Source organism: Zea mays, chromosome 2, assembly GCF_902167145.1.
Source record: "Zea mays cultivar B73 chromosome 2, Zm-B73-REFERENCE-NAM-5.0, whole genome shotgun sequence".
Lineage (NCBI taxonomy): Eukaryota > Viridiplantae > Streptophyta > Magnoliopsida > Poales > Poaceae > Zea > Zea mays.
In genome coordinates, this window is record NC_050097.1 from 66,223,039 (window position 1) to 66,245,308 (window position 22,270).

Consider the following 22,270-nt stretch of genomic DNA (forward strand, 5'->3'; position numbering starts at 1 on the left):
GTTTATTCCGATCGGCATCACACAGGATTATATTAGGCATGAACAGCCGGGTATAGTATCTGCAGATTTCCTGGGTTATCAACAGCCTCACTTTCCAAGTAGTGTTCTTGTCAGGCATTAAGAGGCTGAGCTTCCACTTGTTGCAGCTCCTCCGATTCGACTTGCTGCGGGGGTAAACATGCATGGGAGCGGGAGCTGATGGAAGGTCCTTGTCTGTCCAACTCCAAGACAATCTAGCTCAACTGACAGTGTTCGCGGCCGGTATGCATGCCCTTGATTACCAGCAGCAGGCGAGTTAGCACTAGCAATAGCCCCTCTGCTTTTCCTGATCAGGAAGGGCACGTTTAGCTTAGCATGCGAGCGGGAGTATAGTGTTGCTTGGATGGAGGCCTCGATTGACCTCACCTCAGCATCACCCTTGGCTCAGCTCGGCTCGCCCTACTGAATACTGATGACGGCGACCTGCTACTGGCTCCCGGGAGTGGCCTTGTTACCAGGTATTCGGTGACACTTGCACATCTGATGACTGATTGATCGATTCCCATTCTTAGGTCCTGTTTGTTGGCTTCCAGGATTATATAATCCAGTCTATGGATTATATAAACACCTATAAATCTGCTTATGGATTATCATAATCTAGATATCTAAATTAACTATCTAATAACATGTGTTGTTTGTTTAACTCTCAGCTTATTTAAGCTAGATTAGATTATATAATCTAGAGGATAAACAAACAAACAATTTGTTTGTTGTTGTAAGTGTAATATACTGTTACCTCTTCATCTTATTCTGCTGTTTATTGAAATAAATAAAAGCTGAAGAAAGCTTGTTTCATCTTAAGTTGCTAAAGTTCCAAATAAATAAATAAATTAAATAGATATAAGCGGATGGCAAATGTCGCGAACACATCCGACATCTTGTATGTCATGAAAATGGAAGAAGGCGCTACAACTGAACTGCTGAATGAAGCAAAGAGAAAAAAAAAAGAAGAAAGAAACAAAGAGCTTCTCTAGGGTCAAGTCATGAATCGATGTCAAGTTGGCCCTCTGAAAGAACAGCGGGACAAGGTGCTGCTTCCACAACAAAGAAGAGAAGCGAGCAGCTGGCCTATCGTCGCGGGAGCGGGAAGGGACTGGTGATTAACAAAATGTAACGGCTCAGCTCAGCTGGGGATTAGTAGATCAGGTCAGCTGAATGAAGGCCAAAATGGCTTGGAAGTCGCGCCACACCCACTCTTCGATCAGCACTCGTACACGACCCCTCTTTCTCTCTCTCTCTCTGCCAGGCAACTTCCAAGCTGTTATGTTCTCTCCAGCACTTGTGTGGAAGAGAACAGCCGCCTCCGGTCATCCGCCGTCCAGGTGTGCGCGCGTGCTGGCGGTCGGGAGCTCGTGGTCGTTCCGTCATGCCGCCTATTGCCGGCCGTGCCGACAAAAAGGGTTAGGAGGGCCGGGCAGGGGATGCCAGAATCTACATTGCAACTGAGTGTCATCGATCGGACATCGGTGGGGGGGAGCGGGTGGTACTCTGTCTGTCTCTGCCTGCTACGACCTCCTGCCGTACTGCAAAACCATGAGGTGGTGGTGGTTAGCTGCTGACATGTCCGGCACCACCGACGGCGAGGCGGCAGCAGCGTCGCCCTGGCACCAGATGCCGTCCCGGACATGCTGCAGGGTCAGGAACGCTGGGAGCTGTCGCCCTCGGCACGTGATCTCCACCTGCACGGATTCACGCAACGCAACGCAACGCTTCGTCAGTTCTTCAGTAACTTCACATTGTTAGCTCGGTGCTGTCATCAGAAATTAACAAACTCAAACACTTGCATTTGCATCCCCTAGCTTTATTCTGAAATTACTCCACAGGCACATAGCACAAGCAAACGCACTACTGAAAAAAAACTGCAACGGCTACTACTACTCCATGCATGCTCACGCTCTCCCTGTCCTGCAGATGGCTACAACGCCCAGACAAACAAGTGGTGCCTGACGCTGATGTCTGACTCCCCTGTTAGTTTGCGATAGTAGCAAATGCATTGCATTATACTCCCCCACAGCCACATGAGTGAGATGCCCAGACAACCTACTACTACTGCATGCATGCATCATGTACGGTTTTATCCGAGAGGAACTAGATAGATAGAGCAAACTAAACGTGCTTGCAAAAGCACAGATCTCAAGGGGCTTATGGGTCCGGGCCCAAAGCGCATTATTCAAATTACCAGGCACAGATCTGAGATGCAAAACCGTATGTGTATGTATGTAACTATTTTTCACCGCCGGCCATGTACGCCCCTCATTTGTTTAATTAAACCAGACACCCTCTCAGGCTCAAGTCAATGCTTTACAGTCCTGAAAAACAATTACCCAAGTGCCAAGCCTACCGAACACCCCACACGATTAAAATAAAATAAAATCCAGAACCTTTGTCATTAGTAGTAGTAGTGTATATTATAAAGCACTAAGCAGGGCAGTTAACGTTGATTGATTGGTTGGTTGATTCTTCCTTCTGAAAACTGTCCTTCAGCGAGCGAGCGAGCATGCATGCATGCAGAGGTCAGCATAGCAAGTGCCCACACCCGTGACCCCAGTGTGCAGGTGTTGTAGTAGCCCTCCTCCGGCCATGCTTGCTTTGCTTTGCTTGCCTACCTAACATGCCATGGCATGACAGCGACGCCTGGCCCTACTCCGTATTCTTTTTTTCTATATGGTTTTTAGGTGCAATACATAGGGCCACCGACATTGGCGACGTTGACAGCAGATCCCAAAATGGAGCTCGTGATGCATACTCACTAAATAAACTAGATGGCATCTGACTTGATAATTGCACTCTAAGCCCATAATTAGTGCCCAAGGGTATGGACAATTCTACCCAAAAACTGCATGTTTCTTTCCCTTTTTATTATTTTTAAAGACGATTTTTTTTTTTTTTGCAGTTCAGATGCTGATTTGGAATGTGCATGCACCAGTGGGGCCTTTCCGGCTGGTGACATATTCCAGGCTGAAGTCCAACCCCTCAACCTCCTTCCCTAGCCCCACCGACGACGCCAATTCAGCGTTGTTGCTTCCTACAAGGCAAAGCTTATTCTATTTCATATGTTTCTTCTTTCTCTCCAGGGAAATACATTTCGAGGATTGAATAAGGTTGAGGGGGAGATGTTAGTTCATTTCTACCTTAATCCCCTACAATATCCAAGGAGATTTAAGTTTCCAAACTAGCTCAAAAAGGGAATCCGTTGTTAATAAAGGAAACGAGTGATTTCCAAATACTCACAAGTGGAGCATTTTCAGTTCAATGAAGAAGGCTGCTTTTCTCTGGCACAAAGGAGCCATTTTTAATTTCCAAATGTCTTGAGGTAGAATTCAACTCCAATATATATTCGCCTATAGCCCAAATAAAGGAGGTCATTCTTGTTTTTATTTATGCTATAATGAAAGACTAGTTGGCACTTAGACATCTGTCTGTCATTGTTAGTGTGGTACTAAAATGGACGCATTATTGTTACTTGTACGTTTTGCATACAGGCAAAGTACACTGAAAACACTATGGTACCACTGCGAATAGACAATGCAGTAGTCTTACAGAAACAAATCAGCATTTTGATAGCTATAGCACATCCATCGCCTAATTGGTGACCTATCGTCTATGTTGTGATCAAATATACATGTACTGCCTAAAAAGCAGATAATATAGTACCACGAAACTATACAAATCATGTGTGCGCAAGTCATCATAGAAGGTTCTCGCAAAAAAAAGGCCTCCATAGAAAATAAGTCGACCAATCAAATTAATTGTTTGTCTGCACTCTGCAGCTATAAGCACCTTTTAATTGCTACTGTTTAATGTGCTGCGACCAAATATTTGCAGCATGCAACATGCAAAAGAGAAGGAGCAGCAAGCATGTATGAGTTTTAACCTCTTCCCCCAGATGACTTAAACAAAATGATTCAAGAACTGTCGTTAAAAAATGCATACAAGGGTTAACGTTGTAGCATGCTACTGATAAAAAAGTATTATCTTGACAACGAATGAAAACTAATCTGTTAGCACTCAGATGCGCAATTTTGGTTGCGAACATATTTGAATGCTGAATAGTACAGTTCATATCAGAGTTTTATTACACAAACAGCATAACCACATGTCCACATCCTACCCAAAGATAACTGGAATTGCCTATGCAATTAATCTCTTCAAAATTAACTAAACTATGTACATGTATAGCATGCTGATGCAAAATATATATCTTGCACATATAGGTGTGCAAATCTCTCATGAGAATTTAAAAGTTTTAGTTATGAGCTCCCACTTTTTTTTAAAAAAAACCCCTCACTTCACGCAAAGCTAGCAGTGATCAGATAACTACTCCAAATGCATATTAACTTCACCAATCTCCATAGTTAAATGCACGACTAAAAATGTATACATGTATGGTACTAGGGACATATACTGTATGTTAAATGATCTACATATGTAATGTAACTTATCTACCATTGCAGAATATTTTCTTCACCTACTCCAACTGATCTGCATATAATTAAATATGCATATAGACTAGTAGACTACGGTTGCTACCCTTAAATTCATTGTTGACGGTAAAATCTGTTATGCAGACGATGTTCATCTAGTTTATATTAGCACAACACAGGAGTACAGGACATAGATAGTCTTCACCAGCATTAAGGTAGCGCGCGTTTATTTCTGTTAGAGCAGCTAAAACTACCTGTTCAGGAATAACTAGGCGAAAAGTTCATATCAAAATTGCTCAAACAATAACTAGATCAGCACTAGTTGTAAACGCTGCCTGCAAGCCCAAATAACTAACGTAACTATAGGACAAGAATCAAAATAATAAGCCCTAGCCCTAGCTAGGTCTAACATGATCATGCATGTGGGACTAATTTTTTTTTTCCTACACGGACGGAATGCAACCATCCACCAATCAAGCCAGGCCAAGGCGAGGGCTATAAAAAAAACTTAATCATGCAATCCATGCACCACACACCAAAACAAAAAGGAAAGGAGCACCTATTGTACTACACATACAGTACAAATACACGCGAAAAATCTTGCACATCGGTCATGCATGGATCTCACGCTCTCCATCATGCGTAAATATGTTTGACGATATTAGATCTGAAAATATTGGATCGTGCTAGGGACACTTCGCCGACCAATCAGAATTATTTAAAGACGACCACGGCCCAGAATACACACACATACGGTGTGTGTCATATGGCCATGATCAGATTCGTTGCAATAATTAGCTGTGTCGTGGCGTGCCTGTGGATTAAAATTGTGTGCAAGATGATGCATTACATCCCTGGAACAATTGTGCACGTACGAAACCAACAATTATTGCCATAAACTATATGTGTGTATGTGCAATTTGGTGGCTAGCTCACCTGATATTCCTTTGGATGGGTGCAATTGCCTAGCTACAGGAGCTAGCGGCCTAACCTATATATGTGGAGCGAAGCTGTCATGGCTACATTACATTTAATTGCCCTGCCCCCCCTGCATCCTGTGGCCACATCTGATCACGGTCACGGCCGGCCGAATGACCAAGAGGTCCAAGACACATCGAAAGTTACTCACAAGCTCATGCATATATATATAGTCTCATACAAATCGGTATATAAGAATATTTTTAGCTTTATCTTCATCCATTATTGAGTATGAGTTTAAGTGCTGATCTAAATGTATACACAAATGCACAACAAGATTTGTTTTCACCGGGAGAAAAAAAACAGGTACGTGTATGAGTATTGGTAGAGTTGTCTCAGGTTTGTGTCAGTCTTTTAATTTCCTTCCTTGAGTTGTATGATGGAGTTTGTGTGTGTGGGTGTTTTCAGTACGTTTCCGCTTCAGAAATTAATTGGGCTAGCACTTGCTTTATTTTCTCCTGCTAAAATTAGGGGCAAAAGCTTTTGCCGTCTTTGGGGTGGAGGAAAAAAAAAGAAGAAATACTGGTAAAATTAAAGCGTCCGAATTCAAGTAAGGTAATGCATGCAAAAGGAAAAGGATAGAAGGCCGGCATGTTTGGTTGCATGGAAATTGGACTGATGTGCAAAGCCTACCAACCAGAATGGAGTATACTCTAGTCTACAGGGCAGGCAGGCAGGACGCAGGAGCACCTCTCGCGTTCGTTTGGCCAGGCTTGGCGCCGTGTGTCTGCTACACGCATGCATGGACATGCATGCATCCATCAATCGACGATCCGCATGCGCAGGGAGTGTATTTTTCTACTCGTCTTCCTAGCTAGGCGAGCGAAGGGTACCCTCCAACTAACAAGTAGCAACAACTCATCAAATCCATCCATCGTCGACGTGGTGCTTCGTCTTCGATTCTTCATCCTTCTGAATTTTTCAATTAATTAGTACTCACTTTAATGAGTTGATAATTGGAGGCGACGGATCGAGAGCACGCAATAAATGCTGGTGTGTGCCTTGCCTAGCGATTCTGCTGAGCATATAATTAATCATATCGTACCTACAGTATATACTATTAGGTGTTCGTTTGTAGTTGCGTTAGGTTTACTAGTTTATTTATTTGCTAGTACACTAGTAATTTCCATCCTGATTCTTCTTGATTGGTAGGTGCAACGAGTGCTTCAAACTCGCTTCTACTCTCTCTCTCTCTCTCTCTCTCTCTTTCTCTATCTATCTCTAGAGCATATATATGCATGGTCCCCAACTGAAAGCAAGCATGCATGCATGCACAGGTACATGAGAAAAGTGGAATTCATATTAAAGCAGGAGGGGAGGGGGAGCTTGTTGATGATTGAGCACGTACGTAAAACTCCTTGTTCTAGCTAACTGCTCTTTCTCTAAAGCTGCATGCAGCTCTGGCTTGGTCGATCTATCAAGGCCAACAACGCTGGCTTTAATCGGACCCCCCCCCCCCCCCCGTCCCCTCGAAACAGATGGCGGCAGCTGCATCGTACACGTACGCATGGGCCAGCACAAAACCAATGCGGACACGTCCGCTCCGCGCCATGCATGAGGGAATTGCAGCACTGCACCACCTGCTGCGTGCATGCGAGCTAGTAGTAGTGGTCCTCCTCTACCTCTTGGCTTTTTGCTCACCCGTCTCTACTACTCCCTCACTTTCCTTCGATTCTAGTAGCGCGGTACAGTACTCCCCTATGTATGTTGTGTGAATTGTGATGATGCTCCTTCACCATATATATGCAACTTGCCATATTATTCACTCTCTCTACATAAAACTATATGTGCATGCGTTCTCAACTGCCTGTCTGTCCCCACTCCCATGCACATTTTCTCACACAAATCTCTCGATCACTTTGGAAGCCAATCATATGGGCATAAAACTACAGCTAGTGCTCTTGAGGATCCATTTCATTGGCCACAGCTAAGAATGCGCGCGCGCGTGTGTCTATTATTATTCCACTCAAAGTGCGGCACTTAACATCATATCCTTGCATTTGTCATCTATCAGTGACACACACACATAACCCCAGCTGCTAGCTAGTAGTGTTAGTGTATAAATCTAACCTATCTAGTAGCTAGCCTACCCTTTTATCTAATAATCTTGGCCGCCGCCTGATGATGTGTGAAAGAAAATACGCAGACCATGCATCTCTACATCATATAGAGACATAGTTTTTGCTAGCTTCAGATCTGATCGAGTGAGGTCTGAGGTAAGCTCAACGGTAGCATGACACAGCAACTTGTTGCACTAGATCATTGCGTCAAATAAATAAAAAAAACGATGACTAGGGCGTGTTGGTCACTACGTACTAGTGGGGTGGGGTCATTTGGTGGAAAACTTAACAAGCATGCATGCTACATGAGATACCTTCGACTCACTCTCATTTCATATTCTTCTTTTCTTTATGGGAAACCACAGTAGTAGAAAGTTTTGTTTGAGTAGTTATATACATGCTTGTATTATTTTGAACATTAATTTTCCGTGTCTCAGAACTGTCCGTAGTGATGGCTAGATGCCCGTGTCGCATTAATTTCAGGACTAGGCAGCATCTAGGATAGCAACTAAGGGAAAAAGAGCATCAAGCTAATAGAGACAAAGAAGAAAGTACAATCCATAAGCATATACTAGAAAGTGGAGGAGCCGTCCGGTGATGATTTCCAGTACACTACTACTCGATTAAAGCATGAATAGATGGAATCTTTTGATCAGCTAAGGCCTGTCACACTTAAGCCCTCTCACCAATATCCTAATACGAACGGCAAGGTCACATTCCATATTCTTTGTGCATTATTATTGTTAATTAAATAATCCACATGCATCACATCCCCCTAGCTAGCTAGTCATGCTGCCGTCCTTTCACCGCTCACGATTGACACATGCTCAACCTAGCAAAACCCGGAACCCACTATTTAATTTGGAGAGGAGAACTAAACCTCCAGCTGCCTCAATTATTGTTGATAAAAGTGTAGATGATATATATACATAACTGGTTTCTAGACGGACAAGTTGACCTTAGAAATGTTTCTTATGCATGCATGGCATCTTTGTATAGTGGAAAAAGAAACTGCTCTGCATGCATGGCGTCGGTGTGAAGGTTGCTAGCTAGCAGGCTATTCAAGATGACAGCTACAAATTAAATAAAATCACTTACTCCGTCCATCAAGCTGCATATGTTCAGCAGCCTGACAGATAGTATATAGTATCAAGAATTTGTGCGCACTTCGTGGATGACAGTTGACAAAAAAAGACACATGGTATCATATTAGTGAAGCTACTACGATATATATACCGGACTTTGGAATTGTAAGTACTCTAATTACCATATTAGTGAAGCTACTAAGACCATTATATTTTTCACTAGTTTTTTTTTTTGTCTTGGTAAGGTCAATTTATGGATCTGACTTGTTCTTGCAATCATTCTGGACACCAGGGATTTATTGTATAGGCATTAATCATTTGCCTTGCATTTTGTGTATATTATTACTTTATATTAACAAGTTCTCGTGTTAACAGAACCAGTCCCTCAGGATAAATTACTAATGCAATGAATTGATGCAGATGAAAGAACAGGTACATTTCAATAGTTCATTATACTCATATTTCTTAAAATTTTTGTGGCAGGCCTAGGACCCATAAACAATAAATATTAACTCACTTATAGGGATGTAATTGGCAGACCCAATTCAAATGTCAATAGATAAAATAAATTTTGAAATTAGTTGACTCCTCGAAATACGATATGTGCACTTAATTGTTTTGGGACATAGACATGAGTCTCAGTTCTGAACTAGAAAAAATTACACAAAAATGCGCACCGATTTTACATTTTAGGTGTTCTGGAGAACCATGCCAAGTTGCACCGACTGTGATAATCGTGTAGTTGACAGAAAACCAAAAATTTTAATTAAGCCTCTGAGAACTAGCTTGGATAACCAACCGACATGAGTTTTTTCTTTCACTTTCCCTATAATCTACCTAGCCAGTTGCACAGAAAACTACTAATTGTGCAGGGAAAAAAAAGTGGAACCAGTAATCACATGGATTGAATGAACTAGTAGCACTACGCACTAGCTAGCTACTTACAGCGTCTTTTACTGATTGTTGTTTCTACCTTAATTAATTTGCATAGATCGATTAAACACTTTCAATTAATGATCTTGTGAACCAAGCTTCTTAATTAGGCTTCAGTCATTGTATACTTTTATGGCCAGTAAACATGCGAACAGGTATATTAATTATATATATTTGGCACTCAAAAGTATAAGATACTACGTGCTATTAAGTTTCAGACCTGTGGTTAGCCCGTCAATTCCTCGACAGATATAGATTAATATCCCCACACCACACACATATACACGCCCTGTAGGCCTGTACTCTAGTAATAGTATATGTTTGTATAATATCCATACGCATCTTTCATGTCTAATTGTTGCTTATACGACTACACCAGCGACACACTCATGCGTTTTCTAAGATCAGGTACGTACAATATTGAACAGCAGGCGCATTAGCCACCTGAAAAGTTAGATGGCCTTTCATCATTGGGTATGGCATCTCTACTCCGGTAGCTGTGCTGTGTGTAGCAGTGTAGGTATATATTAGCTATATAGATACACCACTATCTGGTATAAGTATTTACTCCCTCCAGTGCAGTAAAGGTAGTCGTTTAGGACATAATTGTGCATACCAAGGAGTGATTAATTATCATAGAGTTTTCCCTGTTTGCCCCTATTAAATAAGGATATGAGTGCATTAACGTCACTAAAACAATCAGGCTTGATTGGTTGCTGCAGCAGCTTCAAGACATTCTAGATTGGAGGTCTCAAGTTCGATTCCTCTTAAATGCATATTTTTTTGTGCAATTACTAGGGGCAACAACGTCCAAATCTCAGACCCACACGCGCTATGACTTCTTTTTGTGCACGCTCGGTCACGCGCAGGATGACTTCTTTTACTGCACCGGAGGGAGTATGTTCTAATCTACAAAGGAGATTCCATGCATGCATGGCTATTGTTCATTCATGTCTTCACTTTTGCATGAGATTGTTGATCACACACAAAGTAGCTAGCTAGACGAAGATAAACAGAGAGCTAGGCAAGTGAAAGGTACGGTCATGCGCGTGTATATATGTACACTCCCTTTGTCCAGAAAAGAAAAGAATGTAATGTATTAAGTTCAAATAATTATAAATATTATTATTAGACGATGACATTAATTACGAAATGTACTTTTATAATAAAGTGATTGAAAGCCATAAACGTGGACAACAGGAAATTCGGTCAACATGAGCTACTTTATGTGGCACACGCAATTCATACTTGAATCCTTTCGTGTGTGTAGTCCTTAACAAAAAGAAGCCTATGATTGCGGTTGCTGAGAGAGCATATGCAGGCTTGCAAGGTAGGCCTATATATCGAGTGGCAAAAGGAAGCAAGATCTCCAAGCCATTATGAAAAGGATCCATTCCTCAGTGATGGAGCAGCAAGAAATACAGAGATACAGCCGGTGAGAGAGAGAGAGAGAGAGAGGAGGGAGGACACTCGAAAGCCCTACTTGATGCTTCCTGCATGCCATACGGCGAGGTAGCTACTAGGTAGCAGCTAGAGGTGAGGATGGTGCATAGCTTTCAGTGATGCATGGTAGGTGAAGGAGGCTCTTTCTAGGGCACCATCCATCTCGCTCAAGACTCTCTCGCTCGCAATACGTACTTTTATGCTCACGCAATAGATCCACACAGGCACTAGCTAGGCACTAGCTGTGTAGTACGTGTATGTACTCATGTACACTATATATATTTTTACAGATGGATGAGATGATGGAGAGAGCTCTGTTGCATGCATGTTCTCTTGTACACACGCTCGCTCGCCATCTGCCGATCTGCGCCATTGCACTACTACTAGTGCACGGGAGCTAGCTAGGGAATGGAAGAAAGCCAAGCAAAAGAGAAGGACGGAGCAGAAAAAGGCTTGGGGACAATGATGAGCTTGCAGGCCATTTTCTGAGCCTAGGGGTGCATAGGAAAAGAAAGAACAGAAAGGCGTGTCCGTGGGGGCTCCTGCCTAAGGCTATGCATGCTACTACGCATCTCCAAAAGCTTTTGTGTGCGCGCGCGCGGAAGTGCACAAGGGAGTAGCAAGCTGCCAAGGTCCATCACTAGCCAGTGATAACTAACCATCTATCTAACACCCTCACTTTCTCTCTCTAGGATGGATGGGGGGAGAGAGAGGAGAGCTACTCTCTTGTCAAGTGGTGGTGGTAGTAGTGGTGGTGATGGTGTGAGAGAGGGGTGATGTGCCACCCCAGGACATACACCCCTCACCTACAACAGGAACAAGACCTCGCTCGCTTACATGTATGCTGTCACACACACTTAACGCACATGTATATTTTATACAGAGACAACACACTAGCTAGAAATACTACGAGAGCATATTATATATAATATATATTATATATATTATAAACATGTAAGTGTGTGTAGTCCCACATCTGTATGGTACAACTAGTCCCTTTTCTAGCTCTTGAGTTCCTTTCATCACCGATGTTGGGAAAGCAAGGCAAGGGCTGGGGGCAAACATGCACCATGAGGGCGTGATGAAGAAAAAAAAAGGAATAAAGATAGGGAAAAAAGCATCACACAACGAAAAAGAGAAGCATATGCATGAAAAAAACAAACAACCAACGCTTCAAGGAAGGAGATTGGAATTTGTGAGTAACCGCACCTCTGATTCGTCCTCTAATCCAAGCCTGCCCGCCAGATACTTGCTCAACAGCCGGACCGTCACCCTCGCGTCCCTACAAGAACATCACAATAAGGTCGATTAGTTATATTAGTACAAAGAATAATGAAAGAAATACATGCAGCTGCAGCGTATGATTTTTTTTTCTTTTTCAAATTTGTGACGCATGAACGACGAAGGGACGATAGAGCATTGACGAAACGTACACTAATCCAAATGCAGGCGGATGCCATGCTAGCTCTCGACTGATGCATCGAATGGATTTCAGATTAATTAAAGAACGGTACGTATGAGATGGGAAAATATAAATAGTACTTGATCCGTAGGTAGCTTCTCGGAATCTGAGGCAAGAATGGCTCCCTCCCCCTGCACGAACCAAACCAAAAGGAAAAAAATAAAAAAACCAGCAATGTTCCAAGTTAAATTTTGAGGGTGGGGAAAGAGCGAGTGAAAGAGGATAAATAATCGAGTTCAAAACAACGCCCAAAAGTAACAAGCGATTCAACGAAAAAATAAATGCTCGAGAACGCGCCACATTCTGCAGGGATTCATGGGATCCATCCACCGACGGTGGTGTCCGGAGGGATCGAGAGGGAGGAGAGAGGTGATATAGATGAACACAACAGCGCACATGAAATGCTCGCATGGTTGGTTACTACTAGTGCAACACTCACTGGTGCGGCGCGGCCTGGAGCGCGAACCAGACGCCGGCGACGGCCGACGGCGGCAGGACCACCCTGATGGCGTCGAGCCCGGAGGCGGCGCCGGGCGTGTAGAACGCGCGGTTCCCGAAGGGGACCAGCGGCGGCGCCACCGCGGAGGGGCTCCACGGCGGCAGCCAAGGAGGTCCCGCGCGCGGCACGGGCAGGGTTATCGACGCCTGCGGAATGCCGGGCGCGGCCTGGTGCAGGAATGGTCCCGGTGCCACGCCCATGCCCGGCCGTAGCGCCTCCGATGCCGTCCGCGTCTGCGGCTGCGACGACAGCAGCAACGGCGGCCCCGCCGCGCGGTCTGCGAAGACTAGGCCGGGCTGCGTTCCGCCGGCGCTGGGGGACGCCGGGGAGAGGCCGAGCCGGAGCCAGTCCCCGGCCCCGCCGTTGCTGCTGCTCCCGCTGCTGCCCGCGGCCTCCTGGTGGTGGACGCCGGCGGGTTGGAGCGGCCGCAGCGTCCGCTGCTGCTGCTCCCCGTAGGCGTGGGCGTGGCGGCGCGTGTCTTGGTCCGCCTGCCTCTCCTGCGGCGGCGGCGGAGGCTTGGTCGGCTCGCTGTGGTGCTTGTCGATGGGCTCCTGTGCCATGGGCGCCGTCGGCGTCACGCCGAGGCCTGCGGCGGCGGCGCAGGGCGTGGCATGTGCGTCGCGGGCGAGCGGCTGCAGGTTCCGAGCCGGGACCATCCGGGCTGCCGCCGGCTCATTCCATCCGCCCGGCCGACCCGGCTCGGCCGCCGCGCGCCTCGCTAGCTCCTGTGCACTCGCTCCTTTTTGGCGGTCCTTCCTTGCTGGGGGCGACCGGAGGCGGCTGACCGCGCGCGGACGCGACGACCGCTCGTGTGGATGTGGACTACAACAGGAGATGAGATGCGAGGGGAGAGAGAGAGAGCGAGCTGGAGAGAGGGGAGGAGCGGAAGAAGTTGCTAGAGGTGGAAGAGTGGAGGGAGCAGTAGCAGCATGGCACGGGGCAGCAAGGAGAGGAGGAGAGATGTTAGAGAGAGAAGACCTCGGAGGCGAGCACATATAGCTTCGACGCGGCAAGAGAGAGAGAAGGAGGGGAGAGCAGGATTTACTTTTGGGCCCCCCACCCCTGCGGGGACAAAAGGAACGGCAGGGGCCGTGCGTCCGAAGCCCAGAGCGCTGCAACGCAAAACCACCGTTCCTCAGGGTGTTTTTTGGAAGACGTGGAGGCCCGCGGGCTGGGGGGCTTACGTGGTAACACCATGATGTAGCCGCCCCGCCCGCGACCGGCGTTGCTTTCCCGGGTCGCGTCGTCTCCGGCGAGCCGCCCTGCGCTGCGCTGGTCGTACGGGACTTGTGCTTCCTTGCCTTGCTGGCTTTCGGCACGGCCAGCGGCGTGCGTGGCCGGCCGGAGCGCCGCTGCGGCGACGTGGCGGCGCTTCTGCAAATCCAACCACGACACGCTATTGCTGGACAAAAAATGTGTCTGCAAAGGAACAAACCTGTTTGGTTGTATTGAAGTGCCAAAAATTACTATAATTTTCTGTCACACTTACGTAAGATTAAGCACTCAAATTCTACATCACAACTGTAACATATCTAAGAAAATCTATCACACTTTTACAAGTTATTGATAAGTGAGACCTACACAACATTAGAAGGATTGGAGGAACAAATTAAAACAACGGTTGGAAGATGGCACACTAGGATTGAAAACGATTCGGTTACTGGAAAATTTTTCAGAATTTTACTAAAATTTAAGGCTAAACAAAAATGATTACTGAAAATATAGAAACGAAATCGGTAGAAAAAATTGAAAACAAAAACAATCTGTATCTCTTCCTATCGTTTTTCAAAAATTACCATGTTTATTGGATATTTTACCATGGAACCTAATGCTTAGAATAATATTAAATCTTTGTAAATTGATAATAAATATTGGTCTTAACTTAAAAAAATTGAAACTAATGTTATTAATTTTCTAAATCAAGATCTATCTAATGCTATATTGTTTATAGTTGTTTGAAACTTTTATAGATCTTATTTATAGTTTCTTTCTAATTCTTAATCTTGATACATATATTCATAATTTACACGAGGGCCTGAAAGATAAGGATGATACCCATTATGTTGACTTTCTAGCTATATGTATGTGTTTGTCACTTGTATTTCTGAGATATTGCTTTAATGTTTTGTGAGATATGCTTTAATATTCATGAATTTGTAAATATTTATATATTATTACTAATTTTTATGTGAATGTAAGACTTGTATGAATTTTTGAAGTCAATTAAGAGTACATGTTATGATTTTTACTGGTTATCGAACTTTCATTTTTGATGTTTCTGAATTATTGATGTCGTTTCCGTTTCCGGAGTTATTGTTTTCTATTTTATTTCCAAAAATATAAAAACTGTAATAATTTTCGTGTTTACCTTCATTTTCTCCCCTAACCATTAGGTCGCTACAATCTTGACAACGACAAATCCCCTGATTTTTAGGTTATATCATTAGTTTGGTATGGTTTTAATTTCTTTTCGGAACATTCTAGTTTTGCGAAAAAATCATTAATTTGTGGAGATTGGTAGGGACGACTTTCAAAAAACAGCTAAATCATGAAGTTTTCACAATGACAATTTGAATTCTAGTTTTTTGGGTTGGTGATTGTATTTTCCATCTAGAATCTTCAGCAAATATTTTAGCGCGTGCAAAAAAAAAAAGTTTCGTTCCCACCTTAGAAACTACTGGTCGGATTCACGTGGATTGTTACAGTTTTATTATATTATATAAATAGATTGTTTTAACAAAAAAACAAAATATTTGTTAGGTGAAATAAATGTGAAGTTAGTAACTAAGTTTTAAACTTCCACGTAAAGCGGGGAGGGGGAGAGAGAAGCTGACGTAAAACAACGATATAATTGAGAAAACTGGTGTTTCATATAGTAGAGAAAAAAAGATATACATAAGTGAAGTGATATGTACGATGAAACTAATAAAAATAGAAAAAATATTCTTCAATAACAGAACGTGAGTCTCCCAGCTAGAAGGTTGGAGCTCTATTTGACATGACCATGGTATATCTATGTGTCCGTCTTCGTCAGTTAATTCATATGGTCACTTGAAATATTGTTTATATTATAGACTGTACTGTTAAAAAGTAAAATATAAATATAAAGATAGAGATAGATAAGCTGTTGAAGATAATATTTTTAATTATTTTTACACGCAACACACGAAAGGTGCGATCGTATGATGACACTCGCATATTGTAACCTTTTGTTCAGATATGGCAATGGGACGTGATCCCTATTCCCTATAGTATATTCTTCTATTAGGGAATGAAGTTGGAGAAATTCTTCACACATAAGAATGTAAACGGGGAAAGTTCTCCCCAACGGTTAAACAGGGACGGGAAGCATTAAACTTACACGTTCCCAGTAGGATTCATTAAACTTACACGTGACGATGCTTTCATGTACTAATTAATAATAAAAATAATTAATTACCTTGTTAAAGATAACTTATTATATAAATGTGTTTATTTTGATATACATAATGATTTTTTATATCTGACAATATGTGTAAGTAACATTAATAACAAAGTAAATATGTCTAAATTATAATTTAAGTGGGGACATGATCTATGTCGGGACTTACTCTGCGGGAAACAAAGACGAGAAAGAAATATCCCCACGAGCGTTCGTATGATTCCTGCGGGGAAATGTTTTCAAAATGGTTTATTTTCTACTTCCGTTTCACGACGAAACTCCCACACAATAGTAGTAGAGAAATATTAGATCACACATGATTATTCAGAGAAGAAATAAACCAAGAAGTGCGAAAGCGTAATAAACCATTGTGTGCAACTGGGCTGGACCACGGAATAGATTGTGTTGCCGTGTGGCCCAGCAACAGAATACGCAGGCAAGACCCAACCCAACCAGGTTTAGTCCAAATGACCTCATCTCCACGTACTAATAAATGGATTATGATCCAGCACCACACCTCCCAGCAAGGAGTATGATTCATGGCGCTGCAGTGCCCACACCAGTACACCACTCGATAGATTTCCTGAGTGTGTCTCACTCGATCACGCCAAGTACAGCTCAACTACACTACGACGATGACCCACTCACTTAAGCTTAAGTTTTTTTTGCTAAAGATTCAGCGTGCCCTGTGTTAGCCTTAACTGAACAACGAAGGGAGGCCACGTACGCGTGATCTGTCGCTCTAGCTAGAAGAGAGGCACGAAGTACAGGCTAGCTAAGCTAGGGTCGTTCTTGCTCGCATGCACCCGACGAGAGGAAAACCCTTTCCCCCCATGCATGGATGGCAATTTGTGATAATAATGCCTAGCTAGCTAGGATCTTGGAGAAGGTGACGTTCTTCCTACTGAATCGTACCCCCATCAACCAATGTTCAGAGCTTCACTTAATTCTGAGGGTGACATGGCTGCCAAATGCTGGCAGAGAGCACCTTCACCTTGGTTCTGTGTGATCATGCCACGTCGAGTGAGGTTTTGGCACCTCTTGAATTAACCGATGGAGGAACTGGGGATTCCTATGTAGTATATCACAATTGCTTGCATTAATTGGTCCCCGCCACGAGAGCGCAATGAAAAACTTCCATGGGCCTTTAATCTGAGGATGTGTCATTTTGATGCAGACTCCGTCAACAAGTAGGAAAAGTTGATTATTCATTCCATTCACAAGTAATTTACATGTTTGTAGGAAATTGAAAAATAAAGATATATATTTTCTCCTACCCGTAGGGAAAATAACGATGACGAACAAATTCGTTTTTCAATTAAAAATATGTTTCCTTGCATTTTGTCCAATCTTTGAAGAAGAAGGTAGTTCTGAAAAAAAAAACTTTGAAGAAGAAGGTAGTTTTGGGCATGTCAATGAGTAGGATGTCCATCTTCAGCCGGTAGATATGGATGTTGAAGTTGCTCTTGATTTATCGGAAAATATTCCTCTGGATGGTGAATTCCTTCCCCATGAGCTGAATATAAATGAGCTTCTCCAAGACGACGATGAATTAGACTCCAATGGTGATGTTGCTGAGCCTTCAGCGATCGGCCACGGGGGGCCTCTCTTCCTCCTCCATCTCAACAGTTCTTCTAGGCCCTGGCGGGTATAATTTTTGCAGGCCTTAAAACTTTAATTCCTCTTTGGTGATTGTGCCCAAAGCTTGGGTGGAGTTCTCTTGTTTTCTTCTTCATGACCCGGGAAAATACTTATGGGCAAAATATTTCTTTTCAAGTGAAATATGGTAATCTCTTTGGTCTGAATTAAATTCGATGGGGGAGTTTTCCAAGGTTTTTGGCAACTCTTCAGCTAAATGTTCAAAATCTGCTTCATCTTGCAAGAAAGAATCCAAAACTCTTGTCTCAATTTCGGGTCTCAGAAGAAGTGAAAGATTAAAAATATTAATAGGGTACAAAGCAAGCGCTCCAATCCCTCTAACCCTTAGTCCCAGAGCAATCAAGAGATTGAGAAATCAATTAGGACCCGTTTCTTTCCCTTCGTTTTGAGGAATTGGAATTTAACTAATATAATAGATTATTTTTTAGAATGTGATATTCCACAACTTTCCAAAGTGTATATATAAGTCTATCTCAAATTCAGAGGGCAAGAGATGGAAATTAATTCTATAGATTTACATGTTACTTTTCTAATGTACAATTTATAACACACTCTTCTACTTGTTTCTCTATAACATAAATGTAGTGTATAACTATCTATCTGATATGATTTAGGATAACATACAAATACATTACATAAATAAATATATTAACTCAATTAGTTTTGTTTAAATTATAATTATTAGAATAAAATTCAATTCCAAGGAAACAAATGGGGCCTTATGCAATATTCCTGAGCAAAATCTAACTGAAGAAGCCCTTGCTCGCATAAGTACTAAGCATGGATATGTTGTTAAGTGACCTGCGGATGGTTCGGCCCCGAGGCCGGACGGTCCGCGCGCGCAGAGTCAGTTAGGGTTCCGAGTTTCTTATAGGTTTTGTTGGCTAGATTCGCGGAATTAACTCGGGAGATTTGTTTGTAACGAGTCCAACCCCCCTCCTCTATAAATATAGAGGAATACAGCTGATTTGTACATCATCAATTGAATCAATAATCAGTTTATCTCTCGTTTTTACCTTAGGTATTAGGAGTAGTTCTAGTGTAGTTCTAGTTTAGCCTCCCAATTCCCAAATTCTTCGCTTCTCTTCGGCTCTACGTTGATTAGAGGTGTCTAGGTCGGTCTGCTGACCCTAGACAACACCTAGGATCTCTCCTCCCCGACGGGGTCCCTCCCGGGAGCGAGATCTAGGCGCCACCGGCGAACCTCGCCGCCCCTGCACACGCGCAGACCGGCCGGCCTATAGGCACGGACCGTCCGACCCGTCAGGCAGGGAACCCGAGCCCTGCTCTAGGTTGCGGACCGTCCGCGCCTGTGCAGAGAGCACCGCCGCCGGTTCTCAATGCAGTGATTGGTGCCCCGATCGGTGCCAACACACTTTTTGACGACTCCGCTGGGGAAATTTTATATAGACCTATCAAGATCGATCCTCAATGGTCGGTTCAAAGGATAGCTCTGAAGTTTCTGCCAGCAATATCATCAAGCCGACATGGGAAACCTTGCCGGCTGACGAACAGCTCCAGTTCGAGGAGCATAAGGAGCAGCTAATCAAAGAAGCAAATGAGAAGTTCCTGACCAACTTCAAGGTGGACAGGAACAATAAGGTCATTCGGCAACGGGCGACTTATCTGGCTTTGCTCCGACCCACAACGGATACCCCCAATGTAAGTAACACCAACGAGCTCCAATCTCTTAAAGCTTACATAGATGAACAACGAGAGCAAATGCAACATATCGTAGGGGGTATACAAAAGGATTATAAAAGGCTAGTATGTGCGTTTGATAAATCCACTGTTGCAAATTTTCCTTCGCACGAGGTTGAATTGGGGGAAAACACACGTAATTCATCGGCTACAAGTTGTCACGACCAGTCACAACCCCTTTATGGGATGCCGATGGACACATACCCTAAGCAACCACAACCTCCTACGCACATCAGCAGTAAATTAGCCGATCTGCACATGTCCGGACCGTCTACACGTGAGTGCGGACCGTCCGGGCCAGCAACGGCCGATCCCATTTTTAATGAGTTACCGAGATATGCATCTGAGCCGCCATATGTTACACAAGCCCTAAACCACCCAGACAGACCGTCCGCATATGGTCACGGATGGTCCGCATATCCGACCGGACGGTCCGGCACATGGTTGTTTGAGGAGGATTGTTACCTAAATCCTCGCCCGTCCCAGCAACACTTCACATAGCACTATGCAATGCACTAGCCCATTAATACATAATCCCAAGCACATGGGGGCGAGTACTTTCCGACCCCGCCTAGAAGGTCGAAAAGGAATGGTCAATCCTATGAACCATATAGGGCAAATAGTAATGCACCACAGAACTCAAACCAATGGGGGGAGACAACAAACTAGTGTCCAAACAACCTCACCTATGATGGGACAAAGAGCCGGTGGTCTCCCACCGGCTGCTATTGATATAGTAAGAGAAGAAATAGCCAGGGCATTTCGAGATAAGCTCAGAGTAAGCATAGTCCCTGGAGGACAGTCATATCGGAGGCTTTATGACAGCCGATTTTACCACCACCCATACCCACAGGGAACCAGGATACCCGAATTTGCAAAATTTTCGGGTGACCAAGGAAAGAGCACACGCGAACGCGTAGGCCAGTTTTAGCACAATTAGGAGAATTGGCCAACACAGAGGCGTTCCGTGTGCGTTTATTTTCATTATCTTTAACAGGAACCGTGTTCGCATGGTATGCCACATTACCTCCTAATTCTATTTTGTCATGGGGGGATTTAGAACAAAAATTCCATGATCACTTCTTTTCTGGTGACTATGAGTTAGATTTGGTAGACCTAGTGGCCCTGCGACAAGGAAAAGATGAATCGATTAATGAGTACATCCGGAGATTCCGAGATACAAGAAACCAATGCTTTCAAATTCATTTAGCAGAAAAACAGCTAGCGGGATTAGCCTTTAATGCACTACGATATTATTTAAAGGAAAGATTAGAAGGCATCCAGTTTTTCACGCTAGCACAATTACATCAGAAAGCTTTGGCTTGTGAAAGCCATAGCAAAGAAACTGCTAAAACAATTCGTCACAACGTCCCTATAGTAGAGTGTGACCAAAGTAGCTCGGACGACGAATCAAAAGAAGTATACGTGGCTGAAATGGTTTGGCCAAAGCAGGCCAAATCTTCGGCTTGTTCCTCCTTACAGCCGGTTCAAAAGAAACAACAAGATGAGGTTAAGTTTACATTTAATGTTGGCAAATATGACGAGATATTCGATGAATTGCTCAAAAATGGCAACATTAAGATAAATCATACTGTTCCACCCACCGACAAACTAAAACGTCACGCATATTGCAAGTGGCACAACTCCTTTTCCCATGCCACTAATGATTGTTATGTATTTCGACGACAAATTCAATCGGCCATTAACGAGGGACGATTGAAATTTCAGGAAATGCAGGTGGATACGGAGCCCTTCACAATGAATGTGATTGACTTCGAGGGCAAAAAGGTCCTAATTTGGCCCAGCACAACCGATAAGGGCAAAGGCAAAGAAGTCATCATCGTCGACGCACGGAAGGCCGATGAAAATAATAAAATTTCTTGCAGGAAAATAGTGCCCGAGAAGACTCCTGATGGGGGAGACTCTGAAAATTACCATCACTACCTCCAACACTGAGGGCAGGCGCAGGCAGGAAACCAGGCACTAGCACCGGTTCTGCGAATCGCGGACGGTCCGACGCACAGACTTGGACGGTCCTGGACATCGCCAGACAGTCCGGACCATTCCAGTGGACGGTCCGGCAATGCCCAGGAACCACGACGACCGCGTACCTTCAAACCACGACGACCAGAAATAGGTACGTGGAAAACTAACACGGTAAAGGCAGCTTGCCGACTGGTCAGATTAGATCCGGCATTTGACCAATTATTGTCTAAATATGTAAAAAAGAAGGCCGGCCCAAGTAACCGGCCAGCAAAACGACCTCGCTCACCCACTCAAGAGGGATAGCAGGCAAGACCAATTGGGCCACCTCACGAATCGGAAAGAATGAGATGTCATAATGTCCAGTTACGACCCAACATACCTGCATGGACACCTCCACCCCCATATCCACCTATGCCATATCAATATACATACATGTCATCGCCATATGCCCCAAATCAAATGTGGGGCATGCCACCACACCCATTTGGGATGCCCCAGTACCCCGCTTGGGGGACACCCCAAGCATCTGTATTCAACAGGGTGACACCTCCAGTACAAGACCGATTGAGCACCACTCAAT

General features: G+C 43.9%; 1 protein-coding gene across 1 annotated transcript; it reads right to left on the reverse strand.

Moving 5' to 3' along the window:
- Positions 1-845: 845 nt before the first annotated feature.
- On the reverse strand, positions 846-13,946 carry LOC103646546 (protein LAX PANICLE 2). The gene is made up of 4 exons (XM_008671270.4): positions 12,864-13,946; positions 12,505-12,555; positions 12,172-12,244; positions 846-1,718 (listed from the first exon to the last, which is right to left on the reverse strand). The coding sequence occupies exons 1-4, from the start codon at positions 13,916-13,918 to the stop codon at positions 1,545-1,547; spliced, it is 1,353 nt and encodes a 450-aa protein (XP_008669492.1). The 5' UTR covers positions 13,919-13,946; the 3' UTR covers positions 846-1,544.
- Between the last annotated feature and the right edge of the window lie 8,324 nt (positions 13,947-22,270).

Excerpts from the sequence above, each read along its gene's own strand:
- LOC103646546 (XM_008671270.4), bottom strand. The coding sequence starts at position 13,918 with ATGTGCTCGCCTCCGAGGTCTTCTCTCTCTAACATCTCTCCTCCTCTC. Across the intron at positions 12,556-12,863 it reads CTCCAGGCCGCGCCGCACCA|GGGGAGGGAGCCATTCTTGC; the intron begins GTGAGTGTTGCA and ends TGGTTCGTGCAG. Across the intron at positions 1,719-12,171 it reads GATTAGAGGACGAATCAGAG|GTGGAGATCACGTGCCGAGG; the intron begins GTGCGGTTACTC and ends GAATCCGTGCAG.